General features: G+C 56.8%; 1 protein-coding gene and 1 long non-coding RNA gene across 2 annotated transcripts; one reads left to right on the forward strand and one right to left on the reverse strand.

Annotated features, from left to right (window-relative positions):
* Positions 1 to 3,672: 3,672 nt before the first annotated feature.
* On the reverse strand, positions 3,673 to 16,434 carry LANCL2 (LanC like glutathione S-transferase 2). The gene is made up of 9 exons (XM_070424818.1): positions 16,142 to 16,434; positions 12,898 to 13,015; positions 12,262 to 12,469; positions 11,236 to 11,383; positions 9,642 to 9,788; positions 8,525 to 8,707; positions 7,328 to 7,504; positions 5,400 to 5,472; positions 3,673 to 4,670 (listed from the first exon to the last, which is right to left on the reverse strand). Exons 1-9 carry the CDS (start codon positions 16,346 to 16,348, stop codon positions 4,567 to 4,569), a joined length of 1,365 nt encoding a protein of 454 aa, XP_070280919.1. The 5' UTR covers positions 16,349 to 16,434; the 3' UTR covers positions 3,673 to 4,566.
* Positions 10,795 to 13,376, forward strand: LOC139016583 (uncharacterized). Its single transcript, XR_011472696.1, has 3 exons — positions 10,795 to 11,442; positions 11,562 to 11,901; positions 12,206 to 13,376. It is a non-coding gene; the product is annotated as an uncharacterized lncRNA (long non-coding RNA).
* Positions 16,435 to 22,518: the final 6,084 nt, after the last annotated feature.

A 22,518-nucleotide genomic window follows, 5' to 3' on the forward strand; every position in this document is an offset into this window, starting at 1 on the left:
CGATTGCTTATGTCCGAGCAGTAACATTTACATTATAGTGTCCCATGAAATACATAGTAGATTGAAGCACTGAGAACCGTAATTGCTTGAACGTGGTATAAAACAGGAATGTAAAGCTCGAGTGCGTGATTTAATGCTTAGATTCAGAGCATACCTTTGCTGTCCTTGTCCACTAAGATGTTGTGCAGTTACTTCGCTGCACATTCTAATAATGGCTTATCTCCCTCATCTCCAGCGAGAATGGGAGTTAGTTCCATTTTCATCTTTGACCTGGAAATATTTGTTGCTACTCCTGTAAATTCGGGTCTCGTGGAATCTGTGCCCCAGAGCTTAGCCGTGGTATGACCTCCCCGCCCCAAGTTGCCTCCCAGGTAGAGAAATGTGGCAGGGAAACCGTCACACAGGCTCCTGTGGGGCCAGATGAGATCACCAAATGCGATGGGCTTACCAAGGACTTCACACAGTGCCCAGCTCGACAGTCAGTATTGTACATTAGAGATGCCATGCTCTCCAGAGCTTAACCCTGTTAAATGGAGGAGAGCCTAGAATAGAGAATGGAGAGTCACTCTGGCTATATCCCGTGAGTAGGCCACTGGGAATAGTACCGATGAATCATATGTGCTGATTGTAAATGACACACCACGTCCCCCTAGCAGAGCTGGCCATCTGTGGGTGTGCGGCTGAAGCTCAACACCTAGTGGGAGCAGCCAGCAGCTCCCTGAAGAATTGTCATTCTAGAAAAAAAGAACAGGATGTGGGGCTGGAGCTGCAAAATCCCATGAAAGCTGCCTTCCTGGGGGTGGGGCCAGCCTGCTGCTCCAGGGGCGGGGGGGGGGGGGGGTGCCAGCCAGTAGAGGCAACCAGTCCACCATCACAATCCTTTCCCCGTGAGCGAGCATCATCTGAGGTCACCCCTTAATCCCCCAGTTCACAGAGAAGGCGACACCGAGTTTGTGAACATGTGCATGATGTTAGGTTCTTGACTTGGATTATTTGGTCTCATCCTCCCAACAACCCTGGAAGGCAGAACTGAATGTGGCATCGTGAGTCTGAGCTCACAGCAAGGACAGCAGGAGCCCGCCCCCCCCCCCCCCCAGGCAGTTACCCAGGCCCTGGGCCTGGGCTGTGGGATGGGCAGCACCCAGGGGCTCTGGGTGGCAGGGAGGAGGTTTGGCCACTGGCTATTTAGCTGCCAGTCAGCTCTGTGGAGGCCTTTCCTGCCACCCAGCAGGGTCAGGGCCCTCCCCTACCTAGAGGTTCTCTTCTGGAAAGAGCGCTGGTCTTTGGCCCAGAGGACATGAGGTCAGAGTGCCCTCTGGTGAAGATGGCCCCTGGCTTGCTTCCCCCTTCCCTCTGCCCCCTGCAGCAGGAGACTGGGCATCGGCTGGGCAGGCGCTGGTCGGCTCCAGAAACAGGCCCAGCGTTTCCCCGGTGAAAAGATCCAGCCACGTCAACCCTGTGGGCAAGAATTCCCCATGAGCTTCAGTCCCCACCCCACAGCTCTGCGAGGCTTTGTGCAGCCTTGAGCTAACTAGCAGACCCTCTGACATGAGAGACTAAAGCCAGCACACAGGACAAAGCAACTCAGACAAACCCAGCTAACCAGCGAGCTGAGCTTGGCTGGAGGAACACCACAGCCCACCCACTGATCTCCCTATGTCCACAACCACGTGGGCCTGGATGCCATCATGCCGAGCACCCCGTGTCCAGACCAGCCTTCCTGGGGTGACCAGAGGAACCAGGGACCCACGGGCAAGTTCCCCTGACGTGTGGGGTCCCCGGGGGAGCAGCACTGGCATCACCCTGGACTTGGCAGGAGCCGCCCCCAGGCCCTACCTAGACCTCCTGGATCCCACCGGCCCAGAAACCGTTTCCACAAGCCTCCCAGTGACTGCTGAGCGGCTGGCGTTTGAGAGCTGCTCACTCACCCTCCTCCCTTCTCCTGGCGATCTTCACACTTTCTCTTCTCACTTCCAGTCCCCACACCTCCTCCTCCATCTTCACTCAGCAGATGCTGCCCCGCTGAGAACACTGAAGAAATCAGACTTCCACCATGCCCACCAGCCCCTCTGCGCCCACAGCGTCTGTGCCCATCTGTGAGCCAGAGACGTGGAAGGCGGGCTCCCAGCTCTGCGACCGGCTGGTCTGGGCCTGGGCACCAGCTCCCCCTCCCCTTCCCCCTTTCTGTGCCATGTCACATTTCAAACACTGCCCTTTGGGTCCTGCCCATGGATTCACAAACGCGCTGTTAATTTTTTGAACTTAAAAAAGTATATTCTTGATCCCCTTTCTCTCGCATGGCCAATTCTGTCCTCTCCGAAAGAGCCCATCACTCTTCTCTCCCTTCCTCTTCCCCCTCCCTCATGGCTTCCAGGAGAGCACAGCCCCCGCCCCAGGGGCTGCACGTCCTCTCCTCTCAGCCCCCTAATGCTGCTGGGCTGTCTGTGGCCCCTGCCCTGTTGTGCACCCTCACTACCCAGAGCACTTCAAAGACATCAATATGCAATCCACCCCAAAATGACATGTGCCTGACCCTGACCGTGCCTGATGCTAAGCCTGACCCTCACTGTACCCGACCCTGACCCTGACCCTGGCCCACGCCACGTCCCCTCCACCGTGGGGGCCTGAGCCACAGCGGCTGGGGAGCGGTCACTGGGCGGCACACTGCGCACTGTTGACACCAGTGGGAAGGAGGGAGGTGTCAGTCCTCCTGGCCAGGGGCAAACCTGTAAGTACAAGCTCCTCGTTTATTCTGCAAACACTTTACCTGTCCCTCACGTGTTAGCCCGAAACAAGCCCTTGTCACACATGGAGGATTCATAGGTGACCAAGCGTCACCCTCATTGTTTGGGGACGTGGCCAGGATGCGCCCTTCTGGCTGGGACACCCTGTCCTGGGGCCTGGGGGTGAGTCCTGTGCAGCCCCTGGGGCCTCCCTGGGCCATGCAACAGCCGAGGCCACGCTCCTGTCATGGTATCACAGGCTGGGGGGTGAGGGTGCAGAACCCTGGGAGTGGCTGCGTGTGGATGGGGGCGGGAGCAGGTTGTCCGTTTGGGCTCAGCTCACTCATGACGCATGTCCTCCAGGTGACAGGGCACTGGCTTCCCAGGAAGCCCCTTAAAAACAACCCTGAGGACTTGTGTCCCGGGAAGTCACCAGAGAGAACAGTGAGAGAACAGTCATGACTTGGAAACAGTGTGTGTGGCGAAGGCTCCTGAGCCATCATTCCCATCAGGCCAGCCCGGGCGGCGCTCAGCAGCGCTAGGATTCCCCGCGACCGCCTTCCACACTGACTCCTTCATGAGGGTCCAGGGGGGCTGCTGGCGTCCAGACAAGGACCAGGCCTCAGAGGCCTCGCGTGTCTCCCTGACCCCGCCTCAGCTCTCAAGGTGAGACGTTCCCGACCAGCTGTCCCAGGAGGGAAACCCTTCTACACTGAACCCCGCGGGGCAGGACTGGGGCAGGTACGCTCACCCAGAGCAGCGCCCGTTTTACAGGAACGTGTTTCCCGTGTGGATAAGTGAAGACCAGTCCTTTCACGTGTCATCAACATGACCCTGTCATCACCCAAACAGTGGACAAAGCACAGGAATGTTCTGATCCCGAGCGGATGCCTTGATAACGGACCAGGTTTGACGTCGTTTAATCGCAGGGACACGGAACAGACCTGCCTGCCGGTCGCCTTCTGGAACTTTATTCACTGAACTTCAAGCCACACACTTAACGCGGATGGACAGGGGAGCCGTCTGCTTTAGTAACGCACCGGGCCTAGAACTGCCGACGCTCGGGGCCCTGACGCACAGCGGACACAGGAAGGTTCACCTGGACGGCCGCCCGTCCCGAGGCCACTCTGCTGAGGACTGGCCCGGAGAGCGAGGCGCCCGGCTTCTCAAACCACCGGTGGCTCAGTGGTTGGAGCGTCAGCCCTGTACACCCAAAGGCTGCGGGTTCAAGTCCTCGTCAGGGCACGTGTGGGAGGCAATCTCTCTCCTCTACTCTCTCTCTAAAACCAGAAAAACATATCCCAGGTAAGGATTGAAAGAAAATTAAAAAACGACAACAACAAAAAACACCGAGGTGAGCACAAAACCCTCATGGGGAGGCCGAGCCCGTATCTGCTCAGCCTCTCGGTCCTGGAGCCCTGCCCTCCTGCCACGTGAGGTGCAGCGAGGCGGCGCGGGTGCGAGCACTGGGTGTCACCGGCCTCTGCCCGAGGCTCCCGCTGTGATTTACAGGGAAGGGGCTGCCGAGTGTCCTGCGGGCCAGCTCCGCTCGAGGGCACGGGGGCTTTCTGCTGAGCACAGCTGGTACCTACAAACAACAAACACCAAGAGACATGCAGACGCTGTGAGAACGGGGTGTGAGAGCGGGTGTGGCCTCGGGTGGGGGGGGGGGGGCTGTGACAGGAGAGACGGGAGCTGCCACTGGGCTCCAGGTCCAGGGTCACTGCACACAGGGCCCAGCCTGTCTGCTCTCCGCCTCCCCTGCGGGATTCACAGCTGGTTCCCCGTCAGGCACTGAGCAGTCTCATGGCTTTTGGTCCAAACGGGGTGCTTAGGAGTCTTTTTACATCTTTTTATCCGTCTGCGAAGAGCTAAGTTCAAACGCCGGGAACCGGGATGTCTCAGGAGCCAGGACGTCGGAGAGAAAGTGGATCGCGCCGGCCATGCCTGCAAGTCAAGGGGGTCCTTTACTAAGGCACTGGGAGGGACACAGCCCCTGACCGCTCCTTGTCAGGAGCCACCAAAGCAACAGTCACAAAACAGCACACACGCTCACACATATGCACACACACACTTGCACACACATGTGCACGCATACACTCATACACACACATGCACACGCACACCCCAGGGCTCTCTGTAAACTATTTTGCTTTCCCAGATTATGTTCTACATACTGTGCCTGCAGCAGACTGTTAATATCGTTTTCTCACTTCCTGTCATTGCTCTTGATTTTCAGAACTTTCTTCGATATTCTCAACTTTTTCCAACTACTAATATTTCTAGGTACTAATGTTCTTTAAATACTAATATTGATTAGTCACATTTGTTTATGTAACTGAAGTAATTAGATACATGTAGCTAACAGGCCCTGTGACAGAGCAGTGGCATGCACGCAACACTGCACAGGGTGCAGAGGAGGAACTGAGCATGTCCTCGTTAACAAGCAGCAAGCGCCTTATGTTCTGTCTGCATTTACTGCACAAGAGACCAAAACACGGGGAAGACATTCACAGGAGCCACAGCAGGTGGCAGAGAGACTAATGTAAACTTCAGCCATGAACTCCTGTGTGAGTTATGTGTGGCTGTGGGGTCATCGCTCGAGCAGGATCGGAGGCGTTGGTGCCAATCCCACAGAGATGGGGGCCCGATCACCCACACCTGGGGCCCCCTCACCTTCAAAGAGTGAATAGGGCCTGTCGGGGATGCGGCACCCGTGGGCGCCATAGTCCAGACACCACTCTGCAAACTAAGAAGAAGACATTGTTTGTCAAGGCTGAGAGTTCACTCGAGGAGGCAGCAAAACAGACTCTCGATGACCTCCCCAGCCACGGCCGGGAAGCTGCGCCCAGTGCAGAGGGCGGGCGGGCTGTGCAGAGGGTGGGCGTGGGCTGTGCAGAGGGCGGGGCGGGCTGTGCAGAGGGCGGGGCGGGCTGTGCAGAGGGCGGGCGGGCTGTGCAGAGGGCGGGGTGGGTGTGGGCTGTGCAGAGGGCGGGTGTGGGCTGTGCAGAGGGCGGGTGTGGGCTGTGCAGAGGGCGGGGCGGGCTGTGCAGAGGGCGGGTGTGGGCTGTGCAGAGGGCGGGTGTGGGCTGTGCAGAGGGCGGGTGTGGGCTGTGCAGAGGGCGGGCGGGCTGTGCAGAGGGTGGGTGTGGGCTGTGCAGAGGGCGGGCGGGCTGTGCAGAGGGTGGGCGTGGGCTGTGCAGAGGGCGGGGTGGGTGTGGGCTGTGCAGAGGGCGGGGTGGGTGTGGGCTGTGCAGAGGGCGGGGTGGGTGTGGGCTGTGCAGAGGGCGGGGTGGGTGTGAGCTGTGCAGAGGGCGGGGTGGGTGTGGGCTGTGCAGAGGGCGGGGTGGGCGTGGGCTGTGCAGAGGGCGGGGTGGGCGTGGGCTGTGCAGAGGGCGGGGTGGGTGTGGGCTGTGCAGAGGGCGGGGTGGGCGTGGGCTGTGCAGAGGGCGGGGTGGGCGTGGGCTGTGCAGAGGGCGGGGTGGGTGTGGGCTGTGCAGAGGGCGGGGTGGGCGTGGGCTGTGCAGAGGGCGGGGTGGGCGTGGGCTGTGCAGAGGGCGGGGTGGGCGTGGGCTGTGCAGAGGGCGGGGTGGGCGTGGGCTGTGCAGAGGGCGGGGTGGGTGTGAGCTGTGCAGAGGGCGGGGTGGGTGTGAGCTGTGCAGAGGGCGGGGTGGGTGTGAGCTGTGCAGAGGGCGGGGTGGGTGTGAGCTGTGCAGAGGGCGGGGTGGGTGTGGGCTGTGCAGAGGGCGGGGTGGGTGTGGGCTGTGCAGAGGGCGGGGTGGGTGTGAGCTGTGCAGAGGGCGGGGTGGGTGTGAGCTGTGCAGAGGGCGGGGTGGGTGTGAGCTGTGCAGAGGGCGGGGTGGGTGTGGGCTGTGCAGAGGGCGGGGTGGGTGTGGGCTGTGCAGAGGGCGGGGTGGGTGTGAGCTGTGCAGAGGGCGGGGTGGGTGTGAGCTGTGCAGAGGGCGGGGTGGGTGTGGGCTGTGCAGAGGGCGGGGTGGGTGTGAGCTGTGCAGAGGGCGGGGTGGGTGTGGGCTGTGCAGAGGGTGGGTGTGGGCTGTGCAGAGGGCGGGGTGGGTGTGGGCTGTGCAGAGGGCGGGGTGGGTGTGGGCTGTGCAGAGGGCGGGGTGGGTGTGAGCTGTGCAGAGGGCGGGGTGGGTGTGGGCTGTGCAGAGGGTGGGTGTGGGCTGTGCAGAGGGCGGGGCGGGCTGTGCAGAGGGCGGGGTGGGTGTGGGCTGTGCAGAGGGCGGGGCGGGCTGTGCAGAGGGCGGGGACACCACCCAGGCTGAGACTGGATGGAAAGGAATCACAAGGGGTTGTGGGGGGAAGGCACCCCTGATGGGAACCAGCTGAGCAGCTCAAAGGGAACAAGACATGCTCCTGCGTGGAGAGGGGCAGAGGCTGGAGGTGCAGCGTGGTGCCAGCGAGGGAGAGGAGGAGGGACAGGGCGAGGCCGGGCTCTGGAACAGGGTGTGGTCTGACTCCCGGGTGCGTGGTGGACTGCGGCCAGGACCGCTGTGCCTGGGACAGAAGCCGGAGGAAAGGACAGGGAGCTGCGCGTCGGCTCCGCCTGGAGTGTCCAGGCTGCTGGGACAGAGAGGCCTCACCTTGCAAGCGCGGTAGAGGTACTTCCTGTCCTGGGTGAGGCGGTACAGGGACAGGAAGGCGTAGCCATTGCCGGCCGTCCCGTGGCAGAGCCCGTAGCCCTTGCGCAGCAGGCCGCGCTGCCAGATCACGTCGCTGCACTCCACGGCGTCCTTCAGGTACTTCTCCTCCCTGAACACCTGGCAGGAGACGCAGGGCAGCGAGAGGAGGGTTCTCAGTGGGAGTCAGCGAGACACTGCCCTTCCCGGTTAGGAAACCATCGGACGCTCGGCACCCTGACGGCCCTGAGGCAGACAGCACCCACCTCCTGGCGGCGCAGGGGCAGACAGCACCCCCCTCCTGACGGCGCTGGGGCAGACAGCACCCCCCTCCTGACGGCCCTGGGGCAGACAGCACCCCCTTCCTCCTGACGGCCCTGAGGCAGACAGCACCCCCCTCCTGACGGCCCTGAGGCAGACAGCACCCCCCACTCCTGACGGCCCTGAGGCAGACAGCACCCCCCCCTCCTGACGGCCCTGAGGCAGACAGCACCCCCCCCCTCCTGACGGCCCTGAGGCAGACAGCACCCCCCTCCTGACGGCGCTGGGGCAGACAGCACCCCCCTCCTGACGGCCCTGGGGCAGACAGCACCCCCTTCCTCCTGACGGCCCTGGGGCAGACAGCACCCCCTTCTTCCTGACGGCCCTGGGGCAGACAGCACCCCCTTCCTGACGGCCCTGGGGCAGACAGCACCCCCCTCCTGATGGCCCTGGGGCAGACAGCATCCACCTCCGGGCGGCCCTGGGGCAGACAGCACCCCCCTCCTGACGGCCCTGGGGCAGACAGCACCCCCCTCCTGACGGCCCTGGGGCAGACAGCACCCACCTCCTGGCGGCCCTGGGGCAGACAGCACCCCCTTCCTCCTGACGGCCCTGGGTCAGACAGCACCCCGTTCCTCCTGACGGCCCTGGGGCAGACAGCACCCCCCTCCTGACAGCCCTGGGGCAGACAGCACCCCGTTCCTCCTGACGGCCCTGGGTCAGACAGCACCCCGTTCCTCCTGACGGCCCTGGGGCAGACAGCACCCCCTCCTCCTGACGGCCCTGGGGCAGACAGCACCCCCTCCTCCTGACGGCCCTGGGGCAGACAGCACCCGCTCCCCTCCAGCAGCTCGGGCTGACCGAGGCCCCCCGAGGAGCGGGGGTGCGGACGGCACTGACCTTGTATGCCTGCATCAGCATGTGGATGACCCCCGAGGCCCCGTGGCACCAGTGGACCAGTCGGTCCGTTTCGTTGCTCAGAGACGACGGGTAGTTCCCGGAGCGGAAGCGCTTGTGGCGGACGTAATCGATGCTGGGCTTCACCATCTCGGCCAGGGTGTCCTGGTCCACTTTTGCTGCTGGCTTTAAACAAACAAAACAAAACACTTAATCTATTTTTCTAAAGTTCCTTTTTTTCTTTTAAAAAACCTCTATCTTATGGCAACAAAGTACCAATTACCTGGAATACTGAGAAGCATATAAAATTAGAATCAACTCAATTATCGGGTTAATTAAGTCTAGGACAGATCTCCCACCCATTTAAATACAAACCTCACCCAAAATACCTCACAGGAACATTCAGGATAACTCTGACCACATCTCTCGGCACCGTGAGTAAATATCAAGTTAACACATAAAGTTAGCACAGAGAGCAGGCCTGTTTGTTTGTGTTTTTAATATATATTTTTTTTATTGATTTCAGGAGGAAGGGAGAGGGAGAGAGAAGTCTGTCCCAGTCTGGCATGTTGTTGCTTTTTTTATTCACACACTTAAATACTTTTTCTCTTTCTATATATTGGTAATGATAAAGCTTAAAATGTTTATTCTATGAAATAAGCACACGTGAGGAATAGACATAAATGATTTATGTTTCAGAAACTAAAGTTGAAAATGTCTTCCACACCCTCAGAGTTCAGGGTACTATGGTGGCCAGGATTTCCCTCAGCTGTGAACTGCCGCGTCTCACGAGAATGATAAATGACCAAGCCCGTTTCGCACCCGGGGCCGGTGGACACGACAAGGCCGAGAGCTCCCGGGAGCTTTCCCGATGGGGAGAGCAACTCCTCCCACGGCAGCAGGACCCGCACAGGAGTGTGGGCGGAGGCACCTGATCTGAGTGCGGACTCAGCCCCCTGAGCTCACTGCTTGGGTGAGTGCAGCAAAGCTTAGGTGTCCTGGTTCCAAGGACCCTTAGTGCAGCCTGCATGGCTTGTGAGCCAAGTTTAGCTCTGTTTTCCTATCTGATCTACTGCTTTATGTCTGGTTGCCGTGTCAGTATTTCAGAGCATTCTCCCACCTGCATCAGCATGTAGTAGATCCCGGCCATGCCGTGGGCTGCCCCCACGTACTGCTTCCTGTGCCACTGGTACAGCAGGGGGCAGCGCTCAGCCTTCCTCTCCTCCCTCGACAGAGCCTTGCCCGACTCAATAATAGCAGTAACAACCTGCAGACATAATGGCACAGTTTACGTCTGAAAAACTTAGATGTATCCTGTTTCAGTCTAATACCACTAACAGCATGTCCTTAGATAGCTTCATCTAGAAATCTCTAGGCACTCAGCAGCCAGCACTGTTATCTTTATTTTTGTGAATTAATAGATACAGGCAGAGAGAAATCCGTAGACAATCTCCGAGTAGAAAAAGTCAAACCATGAAACCAAAACTTTTTGCATAAAAAGTTTACTAGAGTCTGGAAAAACTTCCTATAAAAATATTCTAGACTACTTAGTTGCTTTGTAGCTACAATGTTTCCCCCAAAAGACTGGTGATCTCCCATAAAATGCTGCAGGAACCGGCTGTGTGTGGGAAAGGCTGCAGGAACCGGCTGTGTGTGGGAAAGGCTGCAAGGACCGACTGTGTGTGGGAAAGGCTGCAGGAACCGACTGTGTGTGGGAAAGGCTGCAGGAACCGGCTGTGTGTGGGAAAGGCTGCAGGAACCGGCTGTGTGTGGGAAAGGCTGCAGGAACCGGCTGTGTGTGGGAAAGGCTGCAGGGACCGACTGTGTGTGGGAAAGGCTGCAGGAACCGACTGTGTGTGGCAAAGGCTGCAGGAACCGGCTGTGTGTGGGAAAGGCTGCACGGACCGACTGTGTGTGGGAAAGGCTGCAGGAACCGACTGTGTGTGGGAAAGGCTGCAGGAACCGGCTGTGTGTGGGAAAGGCTGCAGGAACCGGCTGTGTGTGGGAAAGGCTGCAGGGACCGGCTGTGTGTGGGAAAGGCTGCAGAACTGGCTCTGTGGGAAAGCCTAGTGACATGAGGTCCGCTGTGGCATGCAGAGCTTTAGTTAGCTCAAAAGAAGACTCGCATAGCTGTAATGAGGCTGCAGCACACATCCTGACTGGCTCCTAATATCCTGACTCCCTTCATACTTTTGGTAACTGTGTTACAAGTTTTAGCTGGGCCTCCTGGCCTCTTAGCCCCAGAGATCTTGACACTGTCACCTGGCTCAGTTCTGTATGTGGGACGTGAGCAGAAGTGAGAAGAGCAACTTCTTGTTCTTCGCCTTACAAGGAAGCTGCTCGTCCTCCACTTACTCACTTGTCCCTGGGCACAGGTGCTCACCTAGCTTTGGCCATGCAGACAAGGGCACGGCCCTAGGATGTGGGAGGACAAGATAGAAGGGTCCCCTGCCAGCTTCCCAGGACTGCCCACTAGTTCAGACATCTCGTGAAAGAGAGACATGCTATCTTTCTGAAGCGGGGGTTGTTTGATTCTAGTAAAAACAGCTGATTGGATACAGGCCTAAGAGGAGTACAGATTAAAAACAAAAACATTCCTAGAAGACGCAGGAAGGAGCAACTCGTTAGTTTTATGAGATGCTTTTAGAAGTCACTGTTCTTGGGGGCAGAGTGCAGACGGGTGAGAGGATGCCCGGGGTTGTGGGTGACCCTACCTCTCTAACAGCCGACTCACACACGGTGCCTGGCCCGATCTCCGTGTTCAGGTAGAGGAGGGCATACAGATACCCGGCCCGGCCATAAAGCAGCTCGTCGGGAAGGTCCGAATCTTGGCAGACAATGGATCTCTGGAGCTGCAAAAGTCTACCCAACAAGAAAGGATCTCTTTTCCCCGAGAAGGTCTAGGATACCTTCCCGAAACTGTAAATAACCCCGTTCCTTTAGGAATTGCCTGTTATTTATTTTCAATTTAAATGGTTTAAAAAAATATATCAAAAAACAGAAAAGAAAACCTTGTCCATTTCACTCATTTCTCTCTCAGATATCACAATGAGTAACAAAACATCGTTTTGGTCAAAATGTCTACCGTGCATCTACCCTAAGCCATGTAAGAGAAGATACTCAATTTTGAAATCCAGAATTAGAAGAAAGTGACTTCAACTCTAAACGAAAATGGTAGTAAAATGTAGCCAACGCTTGGGAATTAGCCCGAGTTGCCTGTCATTCAATAAACAGGAACAGACCAGCATGAGCTGGAGACCACAGCCGTGGTTGTGAGCGCTGACTTCTGCTTCTCCAGAGAAGAACAGAAGCCAATAGATGCACACACAGTGGGCTCTCTAACTGTCCCATCCCAACTGAACCTGAGAACAACGCTCACAGTAAGTCTGAGGCATACAAGCTACTTTCCATGCACTGAAGGCAGCCAAAAATTACCTCAGGAAAATGATCAAAGCAACACGAAGAAACATGCGTGTGCTCCGCCCCCTCCCTCCCCAAGTTAAGGCCAGCAGAGCTGGGTAGAAAGCGAGCACATGATCCCACACTCTGCTCAGTATTCACACACAAACTTCACTTCTCGGAGAGATCTGTAGCAGCAGATGAATTAAAAAATGTCTTCCTTTCGGATCTGAGTCACGGCACCAAGAAAAAAAGAAAAAAGTCTTCCTTTTTCATTATCTTTAGACAGCAGGACCTTGCACTGACAGCCTGGAGAAGAGACTTCAATGTTAAGCACTCACTTCGCGATGCACTCCTGGGACTCGCCATCACTCCTGAGTTTGTGGTACACCACCGCGCCCACGGCCAGCGGCCCAGCGTCTCCGCAGAGGAACGTGACCCTGCGGCCATTCAGATTCCGAAGGGTCCTCTTGACGTAATCCAGGGACCGCAGCAGGTGCGTCTGGTCACCCGTCACCCGGTACAACTGCAGGTACAGCAGGGCTATGCCTGGGGAATTCCCCAAGAAGAACATCAATCCCGTTCCCTTTCGCCTTTTGGACATGATTTTACATTAACCCGAAAACCTGTATTTCTGAAGGGCAACAGGATAGACTTGAAAAAAAAACTCAGGGTAGAAAAAAGGCAGCACAAACCCTGACCCTGGGGCAAGTGTGCTCTTATCACACATTTTTGTAGACGCCGTACGTGAGGGCAGATAATGTCATCAACATGCGACAGACGACAGATCAGGTTCCAACTTCCAGGCAGAATTTTTTAGAAATAAAATTCCAAAGCATCTCCTCTAGGAAGACAGTTCAAAACTTCATCTAAAGGGTAGAGAACTTTACCATTTTACAAGAGAAAGGAGTTTTAAACCCAAGTCTTACATAGCACAACCTAAGAATAGGACACATTAGGCAGGCGCCCCCTCTCACCTGTCCAGCCCGTATACGCAGAGCAGTCATGTGGGTCCGCGGTCCTCAGCCCTTCTTCCATCTGCTGCAGCAGATCTTTGATTTTGGTCTGGACCCGCCTTGCGAATGTGTGAATGATCTGAGAACCAAAAGACATCAATAGAAATGGACAACGTTGTAATAACTACTCTAACAGTCTAAGTTGTAAGAACGTTAACAGGCAGAAATTACACTGCCTGGCCCATTTTAATGCTTCACTGGTTGGAGAGTGTACCTTAGTTTTTTTAAGGTAAGTTTTTAAATGCGATAATGCCCTACACAGACTATAAGTCTTAAGTAGGATTACACAAAATAAGTTGCAGAACCAAAGGAACAAAACCATTGAAAAGTGGTGGATTTGATTACACAAATATTTTAACTTCTATAAGTGAAAGAAAATAAGATGGTTTAAAAGTTAATGACAAAAACTTGCAGACACAGACAACAGTATGGTGATTACCAGAGGGGGTAAGGGGGATGGGGGAGGTAGAAGAGGGTAAAGGGGTGATAACTGGTGATGGAAGGAGACTTCACTTTGGCTGGTGAACACACAGCACAATGTATGATGTATTATGGAAGTATACACATGAAACCTATATAATTTTATTAACTAATGTTGCGCCAATAAATTTAAGTCAGAAAGTTAATGACAAGGGAGAAATACTTATAAATAAAAAGAAAACTAGAATACAGAAATATACCTAAAATTATCAATGCACCTCATAAAAAAAGTCAAGTGACAAGCATATGCAAAAATGGTCAATCACTTTAGCAATCAATGCAGTGCAAATAAGTACAAATATTATGGTGTGCCTATCCTATATAATAAAAGGCTAATATGCAAATCAACCAAACGGCGGAATGACGCCCACTGACCACCAGGGGGCAGACACTCATTGCAGGAGCTGCCCTCTGGTGGTCAGAGCACTCCCACAGGGGAAGCGCTGCTCAGCCAGAAGCTGGGCTCACGGCTGGCGAGAGCTCCCAGACTGGGAGAGGGTGCAGGCCAGGCTGAGGGATCCCCCCACAGTGCACAAATTTCGTGCACCGGGCCTCTAGTCTGATGATAAAAAAATATTTTAAAAGTATTACATACCAACACTGTTAACAGCTAAGGAAGGAGGTATTCTTACCCACTGCCGGCAGTCTTCCTCATGGGAAACTTAGCAACGTTCTTACACATGCAGTTGTTCAGATGTTTCTGTCTTTGATGATTTTTTAAAAAATTTAGTTGCTATGCCAACTGTGGAAGTGCATTACAATCCCTGATGATAGACATGTCTATTGTCTATTTCTTCCTTTAATACTGCACTTTTTATTTATCTTTTTGCTTTCGTGTATTTTGTAGTCTGTTATTAGGTACAGACAAATGTATAACTGTGTCTTCCTCACAAACTGACTTGCTATCATAAAGAAATGTCCTTCTGTGGACCCAGAGAGAAAAGGCGTTTATGCAATTGAAAAGGAAAAGGAATTCATGGCCCCATGTAAATAAAAAGTCCAAGGAAGAAAAAGAAAAACAGAAAATGATTTTATATTCCTGCACATTTGGTGCTTTCAGGGCAAATTTTACTGACATTTGTGGGTGTTGAGTCAAAGCAAACCCTAGAAATTAAGTGACCAGAGTGTAAGGTGTGAGAACTCCATGGTTTACTTAACCCTGGAGGCACCTGTTTACACCTTAAACGGGTGCAAGGCCCTGGAACTGAATGTGAGTGGATTTCTCTTTTTCACAGAAAGGCTCATCGACCTTCCCAGCACTGAGAGCAGGACTCGGGGAGGACACCTTCCCCAGGGGAGGGGCACTGCCTCTCTCCTGCACAGAAGACCTGCCTTAAGGAATGACATTTCCTAACAGGGAAACCAGCTCCCGAGCGGAGGGGTCCCCCTGAGGGCTCGGGCACATCTTCCTGGGAGACACCATCCCACCCATAACGTCCTTGTTTTCATGAAATTCCATGTCTCTCAAGCCAAATGCATACTTTGATATTATCGATATTCATTACAGTCTTGACATAATATTTTAACGATAAAAATGTCATGATCAGCCAACCATAAAGTATCTGTATGGAAGATAGTGGAACTTAATCCATCTTCATTTTATCTTGTGACTTTCCCCGCTTTTAACATCACAGCCACCCCCTCCCCCCCTTCATGCCCAAGAACACAATTCCCACGCCCCTCGCCTTGCCGGTCCCCACCCTGACATCGTCACCGCCTGACCGCCCAGAGAACACACAAGCCGCAGGAGTTATTTGTGCTGTAACTTTCTTTTGTAGGAGTCCGTCTGCACATGCAGGAGTGAGCAAAGGTAGGTTACAGCTGTCCACAAAGGAGAATATATGATGCAAGGTTAACAATACAAGAAAAAACACTGCTTTGTGAACTCACAGCTGTCAACCCGCTGTTGCCCGCCCCTGTGGTTGGGGTGAAAATCACATTCACTGCATACAAAGGGTAAAAAGGGGGAAAAAAGCATGTTCACAGCCAGCGTGCATCGCATGCTGCCCGGCTCTCCCTGCTCCCACGGGCTCCGCCGGGCGGGGCTCGCTCCCGCACCGGCACCGGCACCGGCACCGGCACCGGCACCGGCACCGGCACCGCGCAGGCAGCAGCCTCTTCACTGAGGGCGGCGGCGGGCAGCTGGTGCTCGGCGTGAACCAGGGGTTGTGTAATGCTCGCCAGGCGTCAACATAAGCCTTTTACTATAAAAAAACGTGAATCCTAAGTGACAAACAGGACGAGGAAATGGAAGACGCCGTCGGCCGCGGGAACACCGGGAGCCGGTTCGCAGCGCGTGCGCTGGGCTTGCGCAGAGGCGGAGTGAAGGGCGTCGCCCGCCATCAAACCTGCGCCTCCACCACCCGGGGCGCCCGAGCAGACCCCCCCATCAGGGCAGCTCCAAGGCCGAGGGCACGCGGCGCCGCGGGGAAGGAGGCCCCAAACCAGCAGTGCCCACCCTCCCGGGGCGGCGCCGCCAGGAAGGGCCCAGCGGGGCAGGGGCGAGGGGCGAGCAGACACCGGTGCGCGCTCCCCACGCCCCGCGAGGGCGAGACGCAGGCCGGTGCGGCGCGCGGCGCGCAGGTGGGCGGAGCCGATGACATCAGCGCGTAGGTGGGCGGGTGACGTCAGCACGGCGGTGGGCGGGGCGGGTGGACGCTACCACCCCGCGGGCTCCCCCCACCCGGCGCGGCCCAAGGCCGGGCCCTCGCCGGCTGCCACTCACCTTCCCGTCGTCGTGAAAGGGGAGGCCGAGCTCGTCGGGGGCGGGCGCGGGGCAAGCCCCGTCCGTGTCCTCGGCCGCGGCGGAGGCAGCGGCGTCCGCGGAGGCGGCGGCCTCGTAGTCCGGGAAGCGGTTGGGGAACGCGCGCTCCTCCATCTCCGCCTCGGCGCCCAGGTGCAACCTGAGCCTCTTGGACATGGTCTCGCCCATCGCCCCGCGCCGGGCCCAGCCCCGGGGCCGCGCGGGACGGTGCGCGCGCGGGGACAAACCTCCGGCGCGGCGTCCGCTCGGGGACCCCGCGGGGGCCGGGCTTCCTCTAGGAGGGCGGCGGGCCGCGGGGGCGGGCGCGGCCGGGGAGCGCGCGGGAGCCGGTGCGCGGGGCCGCGGGCCGGCACATCTGGCCGCCGCTGGCGCGCCCCACGTGGTGCCCGCCCGGCCGGACGCTGCCCGGGCCGCGGGGCCCCGCGGGGAGCGCTGGGCGGCTCCGAGCCCGGTCACGGCCGCCGGCCCCGTCCCTTCGCCGCCCGCCCGGCCGGAGCCCCGGCTGGAAGCGCCTCCCGCGGCCGAGCCCGCCCCACGATCCCCGGACGGACCGGGCGGCCGCGAGGGGCGGTTCCCGCAGGGAGCCCGGGAGCGGACTCGCCGTCATCCGAGGCGCCCGCGGCCCCGGGGCGCGCCGTCCTCCCCCTGCATCTCCTCCCGCCGGCCCGGGGCTGGGAGCAGCTCCTGGTTCCGATCCGGGAGACACCGCCTCCGGGAAGATGGCAGAACCGCCAGCACCGCACGGACGAGTCTCCGGGGGGGCGCGCGGCCCTCCCGTTCCTCCGGCCGGGAGGGGTGGCGGGGGAGGAGCCACCGGCCCTTTTTTTTTTTTTTTGATGTTTTATTCTCAGCCCCTTTGTTTTGAATGAACGAATATCCTTGTTAACCAGACACAATGTGAAAGCACATTTAATCCACATATTTAACGGGCGCCGAGGGTCCCCGACGTTCACGGGAGGACGGGCAGGAGCCTTTGCCTCCCTGGACAGGGCTCACTGCACCGGCTGTCGCTTCTCTTTGCTCGTGGTTCTTTCATTATTTGGAACCAAATCGATGCAATGATTCCTCCTCCTCGAGGGAAATATTTTACCCCCCGCCCCATTTAAACAGTGATTGGGTGCCAGTTGGTACCAGGCGGTGACAAAGCAGAGGGAAAGGAAGCTCCGGGGTCAGTGGAGAGGGGGGAAGGGCCATAGGACACGGGGGGGGGGGGGGGGGGGGGGTTGGGGCGGGGGGGAGGGTCCTGTGTGGAGCCGGGGCGAGGGGCACAGTGGCATCAGCACTGGCAGGACCGGGGAAGCCCTCAGCACCGGGAAGGCGGGCGAGGCCTGGCTCCCCACCTGCCTGTCTGATTGCCAAGCGCCCTGCTGACCGAGGTGTGTGTGTGTGTGATCATCCTAAAGGGGTTACTGAGCACCCTGTCCTCAGAGCTACAGGAGCAGCTGGTCCCACGGGGCCTGCTGAGGAGGCACCTGGAGGCCCGCCCACCTCCCTCTTTCTAAAATCAGTAAACACACCTCCTAGGGTGAGGGTTAATAAAAAACACCTTGAGACAAATGAAAATGGAAATATATCACAACATAAGGAATGCAGCACAAGAGTTTTCAGGGGGATGTTCATAGTGATACACGCTTACGTTCAGAAAAAAGAAAGATCTCAAACAATTTACACGCCAAGAAAAGAACATCTGAAGGCCGAGTTGGTGCCTATCCAGCCGTGTGGGGAGCCCCGATGTTTCTCGTTTTACTCGAGAGGCGGGAGAAGCCAGAGGCCCTTAGGCGGGACGTGCTTGTGTGACCCGAGGACACAAACCTCTCCAGGGCCACGGCCTCTGAGTCCAAGTTCAGCAGGGACTCTGCGGCCAGCGGCCTGGTGTGAGCAGGGACTGGAGCGGAGCTAGGGTGTCAGCACTGCCTGCTTCTCTACGATAAAGAGACACCCTCCTAATAGAGGTGCGGAAGTGGGGGCCCACCTGGAGGCCGCCGAGGAGGCCTACACCTCGGGGAGACCTACATGGGTAGGGACAGACCCTGCGGAGCGTACTGTCTCAGAAGAATTGACAATAATAAAAATGACTGGCGTCCACCTGTGATCGCTGTGCCCTGGGCATTCGACACAGTGTGGCGATGGCGGCATGGGGTTACAGCGGACGGGAAGGAAGAATGTGGAAGAGGTTGTGTTATAGCAGCGGTTCTCAACCTGTGGGTCGCGACCCCTTTGGCGGTCGAACGACCCTTTCACAGGGGTCGCCTAAGACCATCCTGCATATCAGATGTTTACATGACGATTCATAACAGGAACAACATGACAGTTATGAAGTAGCAACGAAAATAATTGTATGGTTGGGTCACAACATGAGGAACTGTGTTTAAAGGGCCAGAAGGTTGAGAACCACTGTGTTACAGGATCACGAAAATATTTGCGTATTTATTTAGCTGTGTGTCTCCTCCACGAGCCCACAGCACGGTGAGGGCGGGGGTTGTGTTTGTATCAGGTATTACTTTACCATGGCCTCACATAGTGCGGGCACGGCATAGGCATTTAAAGTATTTCATGAATGAGTGCATGCGTGGATGGATGGGTAGGTGGATGGATGGATGGATGGATGAGGAAATGGATGAAATCATTTCGTCTGAAAGCGCCTTGGAGAGTGAGATTGAGATGGCTTATCACTTGTACATGACTTTTCCATTTTTAAAGGACTTTAACATTCATATTCTCATTTGAGCAAACGTGAGAATCTGAGGGTGAGGGCCTTTCCGAGGCACAGGGTGTGCCCGTACGCAGGACGGCCTGGCAGGACTGGGGTTGGAAGCTGTCTCTGACTTGTCCCGTCCCGTCCGCTTCCTACTTTCCCAGATGAGGAAACGGAGGCCACGGCGGTAAAAGAACGTTCACAGGGTTACACGATAGGCCACACGAAGACAGAATCATGGTGGAAACCTGTCTGGTAAAAACAGCCGTATTCCCTTCAAATGTTTTCCTGCAGTCCTTTCACTCTGACCCCAGGCAGGTTCCTCAGCGGCTGTTGAAACACATTTTCCTGCCTGGCCAGCCGGAGTGGCTGTGGCTGAGCGTCAACCTATGAACCAGGAGGTCACGGTTCAATTCCCAGTCAGGGCACAGGCCCGGGTTGTGGGCTCGATCCCCAGTGGGGGGCGTGCAGGAGGCAGCCAATCCAGGATTCTCTCTCATCATTGATGTTTCTCTCTTCCTCTCCCTCTTCCTTCCTCTCTGAAATCAATAAAAATATATATTAAAAAAGTCTCATGCTTTAGAATCTAAAGTTTAGATAATACACACCCTATACACCTACAGTGAAAATATGAAAGAGCGGGGCAATGGACAGCCCTGGGGTGGGGGTGGGGGGTTGGAGGAGGGGGCGTGTGTGTGTGTTGGGGAGGAAGGGGGGTTGCTCTGCTGTCTGCTGCTTGTTGCCTCCAAGGGTTCAGCCCACGGGAAATACTCACACGCGCTCAGAAACCCCAGCTAGCTCTGTCCCCTCGTCCCAGGCGTCTCCCAGTCTCCCAGGAAGTCGAAAAGCCGAGATGAAGTAGGCGGGCTGGGGTTTCATTGCTTCTGCGCTGGCTGTGACGGGTCCAGGTCCCAAACCTTGGCAGGAACGTGCGATGGATTTCCATGCTCTCGGGAACAGACCCCTAGCGAGCTCTGCGGACCCTCTGCTCAGACTGCATTCTGGACCAGACCTCAGAGGGGGGGGGGGGGGCACCAGTAGGATGTCGGGAAGTCACCGACAGGAGAGCCGGGGCTGGCGTTCAGCTCCTTCACGTCTGAGTGAGTGCTAACTCCCCACTCTGCCATTTCGGAGACCTACCTACCTACCAGGAGACAAGACCTCATCCTTTATGTTGTACATGCCACAGCCCACCAGCAGGGGGCACCATCGACCCGTCGGCATTTTCAGGACCGCTGGGGTCTGGCCCAGGCACTGGTAGGCTGGCATTCATATTGGACAAATACATTATGGGGATCTTGCATCCACGGAGTGTAAGGACGGACATGGAGTGCTGGACGGCGCTGGCTGTGTGAGGCCGATGCCTCAGCGCCAGCGGGCACACCGGGAAGCAGGGTTTAGGTGGAGTCGGCGCTGGCTGAGCACAGGGAACCTCTGAAAGTCTGTCCCTGTGTTACTTCCGGGCACAGAAACAGGTGGCAAACATCGGACTCATCCTCTCTTTTTATTTTATTTTTAACAATTTTTTGTTAATCCTCCCCGGCGGATATCTTTCCATTGATTTTTAGAGAGAATGGAAGGGAGAGAAACACACAGAGAGAAAGATTGATGCGAAGGAGACACATCCATTAGCCCCGACCCGGGGCTGGGATCGAGCCTGCAACCAATTCCCTGGACCGGATTTGAACCTGGGCCCATGCTCTAGCCACTGAACCACACCGGCTAAGGAAACGGGGACGCAGGACACAGCTGGGACATGGCGGGAGCAGAGCTGGCACCTGGCGTGGCCCAGGGCCCATCGGGGACCAATCCCCGTGGGGCCACAGGACAGCTCGCCCGGGGCCTCACCAGCAGTGAGTCTCATGCTTCAGAATCTAAATACCCAGCCCGCACAGCTAGTGTTCCCGCGTTTAGAACAATTCCGCACGGCAGCTCAGGACTTCAAACAAACGCACGCCGTGCCAGGCTGTGCTGCCTGGTCGGTGTCATAAAGCTCGCGGCCCACTTCCTTCCAGCAGGAGCTGGGGAGCGTCCTCGAAAGACAAGAGTGGACAGCGGTGCTGTGGGCGCCCACCAGAGACCATCCCCGGTTTCCAGGGACTCTTCCCCGGAGTCGCTGTTAACGCAGCCACCGGGGAGCCTCTGAATTGTGGTGCTTGCCTCAGCCACGGGGGAGGCGCCCGTGGGGACTCACACGGCCCCTGCAGGGGCTCTGCCTGTGCGTCTGGCTCTCCCTCCAGGCCTGGGACCTGCACATCCAACCGGAGTGAATCCCCGACACCCACGGGGCAGTGAGGGCTGGAGGCCGTCTCCCGCCTGCTTTCATGCTCTCACTGTGGCTTGGCCTAGAGCAGTGGTTCTCAACCTTCCTGAGGCCGCGACTCTTTAATTCAGTTCCTCATGTTGTGGTGACCCCCAACCATAAAATTGTTTTCGTTGCTACTTCATCACTGTAATGTTGCTACTGTTATGAATCGTCATGTAAATATCTGATATGCAGGATGTATTTTCATTGTTACAAGTTGAACATAATTAAAGCATAGTGATTAATCAGAAAAACAATATGTAATGATATATGTGTTTTCTGATGGTCTTAGGCAACCCCTGTGAAAGGGTCGTTCGACCCCCAAAGGGGTCGTGACCCACAGGTTGAGAACCGCTGGCCTAGAGCGAGCTCTCCAGGCAGCGCGAAGGAATGGGCCTTTCCCTGGACCTGGCAGTCACCTGCTGCAGGGAAACACACACACACACACACACACACACACACACACACAGGCAGGTGTTCCGGGCGGCTGTGCCTCGTGCCCTGCCCTGGCCACGTGCCTCCCACATGACAGATGCAGCGACTCCAGTGCCCACACCCAGGGGCCCAGCTCCGCCCGGTCACAGGCGTGGAGACGGTCACAGGCGTGGAGACGCACGCAGGAGCGGGTGGGCATTCGGCGGGGAGGGTTCCCATTGCAAACTCCCCATCACAAACGCTTCAGCATTTCCCTCTGTCCCTGAACTCCCTCCTGGACTCAGCAGATGCCTAACCCCCTGCAAGTCCGCGTGCCCAGGCCTCGCTGGCTGCGCCGTGTCTTCCTAGACCTTCCCACCCGTGTCCTTGCTTATGTTGAACCATCTCCCACTTGATCTTCACCTTCAACCCTCGGCGACCCCACACGCCTTCTCTGTGGCACTTGCTCCAGCCCAGGCTGTGGGCTGTAAAAGGGTCTGGTCTCCCGTTTCTCTGCAATAAAGTCCCTGGAGTTTTAGCCGTCGCGTGGCCACCCAGGCTCCTGTCTCTCCCCAGCGCCCGGCCGGCGAGGTGTGGCCATGGGTGTGCCGGGCCCACGGGAGGGAAGCGAGCGTGGCCTCGGCTTCCGAGAAATGTCCTGTGAGCGGGCGGCGGCCGCCTTTCCTGCCTTTGTTTCCCCTCCGCCTGGAATGCGGATGCGTGCCGGCCGCCACACCCATCTGGACGCAGAGGGGACGCTGTGTGCTGAGCAGGGCAGGTGCCCCCGGAGGAGACGCAGGGCCTTGCTGGGTGATCCAACACGTTCTTGACAAGAGAAGAAAAGCTCTACGTTTTCTTCGTTGTATTTTTTTCTACACACAGCATATTTATTTTTTAATTTAATGTAATTTTTTAAAGTCCTCC

The sequence above is a fragment of the Myotis yumanensis genome, unplaced genomic scaffold, assembly GCF_028538775.1.
Source record: "Myotis yumanensis isolate MYYU_CA2020_CCGP unplaced genomic scaffold, mMyoYum1.0.hap1 SCAF_9, whole genome shotgun sequence".
Classification (NCBI taxonomy): domain Eukaryota; kingdom Metazoa; phylum Chordata; class Mammalia; order Chiroptera; family Vespertilionidae; genus Myotis; species Myotis yumanensis.